Source organism: Buteo buteo, chromosome 11 (assembly GCF_964188355.1).
Source record: "Buteo buteo chromosome 11, bButBut1.hap1.1, whole genome shotgun sequence".
In the NCBI taxonomy this organism is placed as follows: Eukaryota; Metazoa; Chordata; class Aves; order Accipitriformes; family Accipitridae; genus Buteo; species Buteo buteo.
Window position 1 is genome coordinate 24,556,836 of NC_134181.1, and position 10,886 is coordinate 24,567,721.

Here is a 10,886-nt window from a genome sequence, read left to right on the forward strand (position 1 = left end):
AGCAATGGTGAGTTCTGTGCAGTCAAGCAGAGGAGAGGGAAGGGTTGTTTTGAGTTGCTCTGAGGAGGACAGCTAGCTAGCTCCAGCTATGGAGCTGCTCATGGACTGAGGGCTTCCTTCTGATTCTTGAGGTGTGAGCTCTTGAAATCTGCATGGTGATGATCGGAAGCCAGGTTGGTTCCCAACACTGTCACCTCTTTGTGAGCCCAGGACAAGCTTGCTGCCCTTAGGACACATAGAAGAGTTCGCCTCTGAGAATCGGAGATAGAGACAGATTCTTTGCTTCCACTTGTGCAAGTGTGGCCCAAAAAACGCATGGCATGTTGTGAAAATGTGTAGGTTGCAGTCTGATGAAGCAGAGCATTGATAGGCTATAGGCGCTGCAAGAGGCAGACCCAGGCTGAAAGCTATCCCAGGCAAGCAATACTGAAAGTCTCTGTGCTGCATTTTACAGAAAAGGTTGTACCAGCTATTTCCACATCTCTCTGCAGTAGGAGTTTGCTGATGAAGGATGGGATGTGCAAACTCCTGCAAAAGCAGTGCCACAAGTCCTGTTCAGAAGCACACGTCTATAAAATAAACTCTTTGAGAATTACTGTAAAAGGGCTATGACTGTTCTTAATCCAGAGGGAGAAATCCAGCAATATCCTGCTAGGCTTAGAAAGCAGTGCACAGTCCTAGGAGGCATCATTGTGTCCTTCACCTTCGGAGTGCTGCTGGCTTCATACAGCTGAAGTAGAAGTGTTTAACATTCATATAGCCATGAGGGTGGAAAGATAGCCATTGTTCAGCACTCTGGGTCTTACAGCATTGGCCTGTCAGTCTTTGTTTTGTCCCGTGTGGATTGACAAGGGTCTTTCATTGAGTGTCCTTGCCTTTGGAGATGGTGACATCCTGTACACATTAAACCTGGTGTTACACTTAAGCCAAGTCCAGTGTGGAGCCCAGTGCCTTAATCCAGTTTGGCCTGGTGCAGCTGAACTCCCCCATGTACAGCGTAGCTCTTCGATACCTCTTTCTTCTGGCGTCCTTTGCAGTTCCTCCTTATGTTTGCTAGTTTTTCTGACATCCAAGAAAGGTCCCTCTGCTCAGGTCTTCCAGGTCCTAGGTGGACACCATGCTCAATTAAATGGGCTGTTCTAATGCTGTGGAAAAGCCATCCAGAAGTGTCTCCATTACATGTCTGATTTGATATGAGGATAGAATTTCTTTCCATGTGGTTACTCTTGCCCAGCATGTCAACTTATTTCATAGTCAATAACATAAGGCTTTGAGCCATTACTGTGCATGCTTTCTCCTTTCATCCACGATATTATTTTAACACCTTCTCCTTGCCTTATAGCGAACCTTGATGTAACTGGGATGCAGCTGGTCAGTAATACATTGACTGGTAGCATAGAAGTGTCTGGCTGTGGTAATGATCCCTCTCCTGACTGTCTTTGTCCCTTGCACTGAAAACGCTGAGATGGATTTCTGCTAAACAAATCACAACTTGATCCAAGTGCAGCAGTTTGATGCTCCTCTCTTACAGAAAAGATCAAGTGTTTGGCTGCTCCCATGTCCACCTGTCACGTGTTTAAAGTGCTGTTCTGGAAGCCATTTAATTACAGCAATGCTGAGATTGGCTAAGCTGTCCTCTCTTCTGATGGAGGTCTCCCAAGGGCTTCTTTAATGGTGCTGTCAGATGTTTCTGCATTCCTACATGGAGCAATTACTTATCCTGTGTAATTTGCCCACTGATCGAGGAGTTCTTCCACAAGATACGATGCTCGTTCACGTTCCATGGCACTTGGTGTTTTCTTCCTGCTTTAGTTTGGCAGCTGGTGGCAGCCAGGCTCCTGGTGATCTCAGGAGGGGACCCTTCTTCCAAAATTCTTCTCTCCAATACCTCAGTCCCTTTAATGGAGGCCTCTGCTGTTCCCATGGGTGTTTTGTGACAGTTTAGTCTAGTTTGTATGTAATTCAGCCACACTGGTGCCAGGCACTTTGCAGCGTTAGTGGCTGCTGTGGGGCTTTGGGTGTTCAGTGAGTGGGCTGGTGGGGAGAGTAAGTAGCTACTGCTCAGGCACTGTTTCACGGTGTCGAGTTGCCCCAAATCCTAAAGGTTCCTATTTTCCACAGGTGGGCTGACTTCCCCACATGGAGATGCAAACCTGAGAGGCAGCAGGCATGTCTTGACCTTGTAGGTGCTGCATCAGCAGGATCAACAAGGGCACAGTTTGCTTTTCCTGAGGCACCCATTCCTAGCCTGATGTGTTTTCTAGCTGTTTGGGAGCCATCAGCAGCTCCTCAAGTCTCTTCTGATGTCAGTACTGTTGGAGCCCCCTCCCTCCTCTGAGTGCTGTGTCCCAGTTTGCAGTCCTTAGGAGCTCCCAAAGTCTTCTTTGTGGGTAGAGGCACCTCTGGGCCTGGCTTTCTGAGTTGACCCCAGGGAGCCCATGATGCCTTCAGCTCAGCCCTCAGACAGAGACGTGCCTTCTGTCAGGGTCCAGGTTTCAGAGGTGCCTTTGGTGGCCTCCGTATGTTGAAACCTTGTAATTTCCAGGAGGCTGCTGGTGGGGCCGATTATCTAGCTGGACTTCTCATCCCTCGTGTGGAATTTGCAGCCACTGCACATTTGTATGGCAGGAGCCTGGGTATGGGGGATGGCTTTAATTAGCTTGTTTCTCGGCTGGGACATGGAGGCCTCCAGAGCCTGAAGAAGTCATTGGAAATCACCAGAGCCCCAGGATCAGATACAGGAGGTTGTGTTTAAGGAAAAGACCTGCATGGACCAGCAGATTTTTCCTCTAGATTGGTGGTTAGCAAGGCGGAAACAAGCTGCAGCGCTGGTCTGGCACCTCCCAAACACTTAGGAGTGATGGCTCCTCCCTTGGCAGCTTGCTTTCTCCCCCCACCCCTTTGCCTTGTATATAAGGCCCCCTCGGAGCAGCCTCGGCACAACACAGCCCACTCCAGCAAGGCAGGCAGCAAGCTGCACCTCCAGTTCCAGCACCTCTGCTCTTGGGGAGAGTGAACCAGAAGGCCTTCAGCATGGGTAAGAGATACTCTGCAGCCTCCGGGCAGCCCACAGCAGCTCCAAGCCTTGTAGCCCCATCCGGGACCTGGCTCCAGCCACTGCCTGGAGGCTGCAGACATCCCACCTTGAAACCCATTTGTGGACTGGTAGGTTTGTTCCTCTGCAGCACTGCAGGAAAGAGAAGAGTGGGACTGAAGTTTGGCGTGTTGTCCGACTGGTGCCAGGGGTTTCTATTGTCTCGCTACCGTTCTGCTTCCAGGGGCTTCTTTTGCCTTGAAAAGCTACTTGCATGTGGCTGTAGCATCCGTGCTGAGGGGAGCCTCCCCTTCTGCTGCAGAATCGTCAGGGAGACAAGAAACCAGACTTATTTTCCAGGCTAGACCTTCAATACTGACGTGGTTCTCTGTGTAAGCTCTCTCTCCTTCACTGCTGATGGGGAAGCGATCAGTGAGGTGCTCAGAGGATGCAGAAGGGAACTGAGCAGTGGTTTAATCCATGATATGCCAGGTGGCACTTGAGAGAGGATTCCTCTCCTGTATCTGTGATTTGTCAGTGCCATAACAAGACTAGATGCTGGTCACAGAGGTCCCCATTGACAGCGGGGGTGGGAGAAGGTCCATCGGGTAGGACAGAGTCTTCTTTTAGGACGTGGACGTTTCTCATTTTATTCTTCTCTTCTTCTCGAATCAGACAGATGCAGAGTTCAGTGCTACGAGTACCCCACCTGCCCGGATGCTGTGAAAGGCAAGTCCTCTTGAGCGTGGTTTGGAGTGGGTAGTGGAGACCACCATTAACCGTGTGTGTTATAGCCTCTCCAAAGGGAGAAGGCTGTAACTATATGGAGATCCACTTTTGTTCTCTTACCTCTGGGTCAGTAATGGAAGCAGGGTTGGACAGTTGACAGTGGCCAAGGAGGAAGGTCGTAGCATCCAGAAAAATAAGTTCAGTCCTATCTGAGAGTCTGTTGAAGCTTTTCTTTTCCTTTCTGGCTTGTTCATGGTGTGTTTTAAAGGAAGCTTTCTATATACCCAGCTCCCAGAGAGGAGGTTGCCTACGTGACCTGTACCTACAGGGAAACATGCATCGACCAACCTGACTTCCTGGCCACCATTGATCTCAACCCCAGATCTCCATGTTATGGCCAGGTACCTGTGTCTTGACTGTGTTTTTATTGGGCTGGTGACTAGCTGCTGGCTCTGTGCTTTATAGTGCCTCCAGATTCAGGACATCTGCTCTTTTTTGCTGGGGAAAATCAGATTGCTTGATAGCCACTCTGTCATGCCAGCTGTCTGTTTATGCCTTACACCTTCTCGTCTTCCTGCATCTTTCTGTCTCATCCACCCTGAACTGACTTTTTTCCCCTGCTGCCTGTTCATATCCTGCCAAGACCCATCTGGGAGACCCCTTGTGAGTTTTGTCATGACAGGTCTACTTCTTGCTTCTCCACCGGTATTATGCATGAGATAGGGATGTTGTCTGCTAGGAATCTCACCTTCCTGGTCTCTTTCCACTGTCTTCTGTATGCCTCGCTCTAGTTGAATCACCTCTGTCTCTGTGTCCCGGGGACAAGTTGGCTCTGACTCACTTCCCAACTCACTTCCAGAGAATCTTGGTGCTGCTAGTGAGTTTTTGAGCAAATGCTCTGAATCACCCTGTCAGTGGCTGCTCAGCATGGAAAATGGTCTCCAGTGACCCAGGTGGTTTAGGGCATCCAGCACTTCTGCAGAGTTCAGCAATTTTCTACTGTGCTGCAATGTCGGCGATGTTCTCTTATGCACTGTACCAACCTGTCTGCTGTCATCCTAAATGGGAAATTGGAGTTTGCCTGTCTCCAAAGGCTGCAAAGACACATTATCTACTGTGCATCTTTGAACTGATCAGTCACATTTAACATTTCCGGAGATCTCCTTTGGTGTGGGCAGTGGCGTTATCATCTCTATGTTGATGGTTGCATTAGGGTCCCCATTTCTCCATGCCTCCCTGTGTGAACCCTAACTCTACCTTGAGTGCCTAGGTGATTCACCGCCTGCCCATGCCCAACCTCAAAGATGAGCTGCATGCCTCGGGGTGGAGCGCTGCCTGCCCCTGCTTTGACAATACCACAACGAAAAGGAACAAGCTGATTCTTCCCTGTTTGATTTCTTCCCGCATTTACGTGGTGGATGTGGGTTCAGAGTGCCGGGCTCCCAAGCTGTGTAAGGTATGCCTGAGGTGATTCAAAGACAAGCTTCTGGGAAGGAGTTGGGAACTGGTGCTTCTTGAATAATGTAGAGGGAAGGAGGGTTCTCTCTTCATCTTCTCTTCCACCCTGATTTTAGAGAGCTGGGTCACTTTTCCCTCTCGGCTCTCTCCTTTTCAGACCAAGGAAGGCTTGGATCATCATTGCCTTCCCTTCTGTGTGCCTGTTGCATTCAGAGAGAGTCTAATAACGGGAAGTCACGCAACACACCACACCTGCCCCACTCCCAAATAGTGAGGTGGACAGACAAGCCGTTATGAGTTAGGTGTTGCTGCATTCTTGTTGTGTGTGTAGAGGGGAGCTCAGAAGCTTCTGTGCTCCTCTTGAAGGAGGAGCAGGTCCTAGCAAGCGTGAGTTCTGGGAAAGAAAGCTCCAGCAAGTGTCAGAGATTTTCAGAAGTCTCTGATGGCCAAAGGCTCTGCCAGGGAGTGTGAAATGAGCTGAGCAGTCAGAGGCTGAAGTGTGTGTGTGTCAACTTTTTTCAGACGATTGAGCCAGTGGATGTCTTCTGGAAGTGCAACAAGGGATACCTCAATATACCTCGCAGCCTGCCTAATGGTGATATTCTGATTGCCAACTTAGGAGATCCATCTGGAAATTCGAAAGGTACTTTGCCCTTTAATAACTCCATGAACAAACTGATTGGTTTGGAAGTGGAGTATGTGATATTTCGTGCATCCCCTTTTTGTATCACAGGTGGATTTATTGTGCTGGATGGAGAGACCTTTGAGCTGAAGGGGAACTGGGAAAATGAGTGTGGCAGCCCACCGAGCGGATATGACTTCTGTTACAAGCCACGCCACAATGTTCTGGTCAGCTCTGCCGGGATAGCCCCAAAATATGTGGGATATGGATTCGGTCCTGATGACTTCAAGAAAGGTGAGGGAATATGGGTGCAAGTGCTGAGCCAGAACTCACCAAGGTGGTGGGAAGGTGTCGATGCCGTCAAAGAAAGGGCCAGAGCTGGTGAGAGGACACAGGCAGATTTCTTCCCCAATGGCCCATTTTACAGACACGGCTACAGGACGTGGAGCATCTGTCCTTAAGACAGGCTGGTTCCTGTCTTCTCCCACTGCTCCCTAAATCACTGCAGTTTCTCTGCTGATTCTGGCTCATCGCTGCCACGGCTGTCCCTGCCTGTGAGCATTTTGGGGAGGGATTAGGGTAGCCCTCCCTCTTCTGACGTGGTTTTCCTTTTCCTCAGGGGTCTTTGGGCGCCGCCTGAACGTGTGGAACTTGTCCTGCCACAGCCTCACCCAGTGCTTTGACCTGGGGGAGGACTCTCTGCCCCTGAGCGTTAAATTCCTCCACAACCCCGATGCTGCCGAGGGATATGTCAGCTGTGCCCTGAGTGGCATCGTCTACCGCTTCTACAAGTGCGAGGCAAGTATTGTGCCAGCAGCCAGGGGAGACCCGGCCGTGGTGAGCTACAGAGGGATTGAGAAACACACAGAAGAAATTTGGGGTAGCAGAGAGAAAGAAGGAGGCGTGTGGAGAGGGCAGTATCCAGACCCTGCTTCGGATGTGTGTGCTAGAATGAGAGGAGTCTGTTCTTCCACTGAGTGTGAAGGGAGCCCATCGTGACCAGCTGGGATGAACATCTGGGGGCTTAATTTGAGCGACGAAGACCAGCCTTGCTGTTGGTATCCGACGATGCTGTCCTAATTGTGTCTGCTCATAGTAGCTGGGTGCAGTAGCAGCCTTCCTCAGGCAACTTTGCCTAGCTGTGCAAGTGTGTGAGTGCAGGGGAGTGCTCTTGCCTGACCAGCCAGGAAAGCTCATGGTGCGGTGCCTGTGTTTCTTGTGCAGAGAGACAACTGGGCAGTGGAGGAGGTGATTCGGATACCGGCCAAAGACGTGACGGGATGGATTATGCCCAAGATGCCAGGTTTGTGTGCCCTGAGGTGGTGTTTCCTTTTTCCTCCGGAGCGTTGTTTTGCACAGCCTGGCAAAGCCCACTCACTGACCGCCAAAGCCTTGCTGCGTAAACACGACAGAAGGCTCGTTGGAGGGGCTGAGGGGCTGCGCACACCCCCAAGAAGACACTGCTGCCCCAGCTGGAGCCTGTGCACTTGAGCCTGTGAGATGTACAGAATGGCAGGGAGAGATGCGAGCTGGGGTTCGATGCAGGGCATGTTTTCTGTCGCTGCTGTCTTCTCTGGAGCTTTTTGTTTCTGTGCCCTAGCATTCACAGTGGACCTCATCATCTCAATGGATGACAGATACCTCTATCTCAGCAACTGGCTGCATGGAGACATCCGCCAGTATGAGCTCTCCAAAACCTGCAAGCCCCGGCTGGTGGGACAGGTAAGGCAGGAGCAGAAAGGCTTGCGCTGTTGGGTTCCTCGGCAGGATCTGGTGGTGGTTAGATGACAAGGCATCATGTCTCCCACTGCCTCGCTTACAGGTGTTTGTGGGAGGCAGTATCCTCAGAGGTGGACCCGTGGCTGTGTGTAGAGACGAAGAGCTGAAGTGCCAGCCGGAGCCCTTGGTGATCAAGGTGAGTTCCGTGGCCTGTTTGCCCTCTGGTGTCCTTTGGACTTTGGCTCTGCTCTGCTAATTCTCTGCCCAGGGTTTCTGGGGTAGGTCTCCACTACGGAGGTGCCCTGTGTCTGCAGCATCTGGTAGCTTGTCTGTGTTGGGAGGGGAGGCAGCCACTCTGCTCTGCTCTGCTCCCCTGCTCCTGCTTGTGCTTGCCTGCTCAAAGAAAGAAGCCAGTAACATCACTGCTGTCTGTTGTGCCTTCAGTGCAAGAGAGTGCACGGCGGCCCTAGTAAAATGCAGCTCAGCGTGGATGGCAAGAGGCTGTACGTCACCAACTCCTTCTACAGCACGTGGGACAAGCAGTTCTACCCGAACTTGGTCAAGTAAGAAACATGTGGGAGACAGGGGGCCTCTTTTGCATGGCCTCTCTGTTAGAAACAGGAAAGGTGCCTCATCAGGGGGGCTACAAGGACGCGTTTGTGTTTGCAAGGGGACAGCTCTTCCTAACACCATCCCCGCAGCTTCCTCGTGTTGAGTTTCACATTGTGAGTTGACTCACAAACATCTCTGGCTGGGCAAGGTGCAGCTGCTGCCTGTGTGGAGCTGCAGTGCCAGGCATTGGCTTGGGAGAGCCTAAGTGTTTCAGTCTGAAAGGTGGAGTGAATCCATCTATGGATCTCTGGGAGCCAGGCCACGTCTCTGCTACAGCATCTCCCAGTGTATCCACCAGAGATCTTTTGAATTAGCAAAGCAGACGATGATCTCCAACACCAAGGCAAGCTCCAGCCTGCCTGTCACATCATGCCTAGCAGATACGGAACGGGAGGGTGAAGGGCAGGATCTCTTGAACAGGACTATGGTTTGCTTGTCTGTAATAGCTGTGCTCTCGTCCACTCGCAGGGAAGGCTCTGTCATGCTGCAGATTGATGTGGACACTGAGCAAGGAGGCCTGACCGTGAACAAGAACTTCCTGGTGGATTTTGGAAAGGAACCCAATGGGCCTTGCCTTGCCCATGACATCCACTTCCCTTGTGGGGATTCCACCACCGATATCTTGGCCTAGGCGCCATGTGAAAGACTCCCTTCTTCTCTCTCTTCTGTAGTGCAGCCATTAAGAGCGTAGGGTAATTGGGTCTGGGGGTCCTCATTCATTGCTGGAGTCTAGATTTCTGCTAACATAAGCTATGGAAGCTCTGCCTTGGTGCGAGGGTTTGGTTCAGGCCAGTGAACAACGACACAGGCATGTTTTCAGTGCAAAGCAATCCCTGGGCGTGATTCACAGAGCAGAGCCCAGGGCGATTGCTCAGATACAGACACGTGCAGTGCGCACAGTGCCTTTCGGCAGACATCTGCATACCCACCGTGCCTTGCCTCATTGCTACAGGCCTGTAGGGCACCTGCCTTGATGTCCCCAGCCTGTTAGCAATCGCTGCCTAGTACTGGGGCCGGTAGCAAGGTGTTGGACTCTCAGTTATGCTTCGGGGCTTGTTCACCCTTGAAAACTAAGGCAGAAGAAAGTGAAGTGCCCAGTTTGTCTGAGTTACTGATCTTCAGCCAGGACATTCCTGGATAGTCTTCCCTGGCACAAGAGCCCTCTTGGCTCGCTTCTCACGTGCTTGGGTCGGTATGCATTATAGCTGAAGGAGTATGAAGTGCTTTATTTCAAAAAGAGGTGCCTGTTTCATGACACTGGTTTGCTCTTGTGTTCTGTTTTAAACAAGAATAAAATTGTTCTTTGCATCAGCTGGATCTTCACGTGTCTTATTTCACTGAAGCCTTTCTATATTGTTTTCAGCAGTGGTTAATGATTAGGTCAGGGTTTTAGAAATCCCTATGACAGAAACACTGCCTGGTCAGGAGTGCCTGTTAGTCTTCCTGAAACCCAAAGGTTGCAAAAATGTGGATCTAATGTGAATCCTTACAAATTTTAGCTTTTTCCATATTTACCTCGGAAGAAAAGATCTTCGCTTTCTTTCTTCACACTTCCCATGGACAAAAATATTGCTACAGCTCTCTTGTGCCGCCTTAATGGTCCCAGGAGAAAAACACTTCCTTCTGGAGAACAGTTCCATAGCTCCAATGAGGTGTCCAAGAGGTCTCCAAGGGAGAAGTTGCCCCCTTGGGGGTCCTCTTCTCACTGGCTAGAGAGGACGACATTAGACGAGGTCTTGAGTTTCAGGAGGTGAGAGGCATCCCTGGGGCGCTGCTTGAGGGTGACACCCCGTTCTGATCCTCCAGAGCTGCCTTGTTTGAAGGCCTTCTCGGGGGATGTCCCTGCTGTTGAGGTGGCTTTGGAATGAGCCTTATCTCACCTGCCCTCAGACCCTGCAAAGCCTCTATCTCAGTAGAGGTGCCTCCTCCTCTGCCTTGGCTGGAGGGAGAGTCTGGCCAGCAGACATCCCTACGCCAGCATGTGGTCCAGGTGGCTGGAGGTAGCTGTGCCGAATCCACCCTGGAAAGCCCTCCCTGGGGTGGGGCCAGGCACCATCCACCTTAATGCAGGGAAGAACCCCCTTACCGAATGGCCATCTTTATGGGGTTGATCAGAGAGTCTGCTGTCCCTCACACTATCGACTGACCGCCCTCTCTGACTTGCAGGTGGTCGCACAGCAAGGCGAGGACTCAGCCTGGGCTTTGAGCTGCAGCTGGACCGCGAAGACCAACAGGCAACGGTGCAGAGGTGACCCAGCAACTGGTTCCACCATCAGGCCATGCTATGCCCGAGCTGGATGGATGCGGCCATGTTTCTGCTGGTATGAGCGAATGCCTTTGTCCCCTCCAAGGCCTGTTCCCAGCTCCTTGGGTCCTGATTTCAGTGTTTCAGGTCGTGTGGGCCTTTCCTCACGCTTGCGCATGAGTTACCCCGAGGAATGTGGAACGCGGTGCATCTGCAGTGGCTGAATGTGCCTTACCTGGGGAGATGGTGAATTGGGGTGGCTGAAGTTGGATGCTTCGTCTGTTCCCTCTCGTGGTTATTTGGAAGATAGGCTTCTCCCTGGTGCTAGCACCCGCCAAGTCCTTCCCAGCTTCCAACAGCTGTCCATGAGGACAGGCACTGCTGGCACCACCCGTCTTCCCTGAGGGAATTAACCCCATTACGGCAATGTTGCTGAACTGCAGCAGAGGCACTTCCGTGTAGGATGC

General features: G+C 51.4%; 1 protein-coding gene across 2 annotated transcripts; it reads left to right on the top strand.

Moving 5' to 3' along the window:
- The first annotated feature begins 1,668 nt into the window (after positions 1-1,668).
- Positions 1,669-9,485, top strand: LOC142036931 (methanethiol oxidase-like). 2 transcript variants are annotated; one of them, XM_075040694.1, is made up of 12 exons: positions 1,678-3,037; positions 3,710-3,763; positions 4,052-4,164; positions 5,034-5,219; positions 5,744-5,864; positions 5,955-6,137; positions 6,463-6,645; positions 7,072-7,146; positions 7,444-7,565; positions 7,666-7,758; positions 8,007-8,125; positions 8,643-9,485. In XM_075040694.1, the coding sequence occupies exons 1-12, from the start codon at positions 3,034-3,036 to the stop codon at positions 8,803-8,805; spliced, it is 1,416 nt and encodes a 471-aa protein (XP_074896795.1). In that variant the 5' UTR covers positions 1,678-3,033; the 3' UTR covers positions 8,806-9,485. The 2 variants fall into 2 exon arrangements, with proteins under 2 accessions (XP_074896797.1, XP_074896795.1); XM_075040696.1 differs by lacking the exon at positions 5,034-5,219 and having other exon boundaries at positions 1,669-3,037.
- Positions 9,486-10,886: the final 1,401 nt, after the last annotated feature.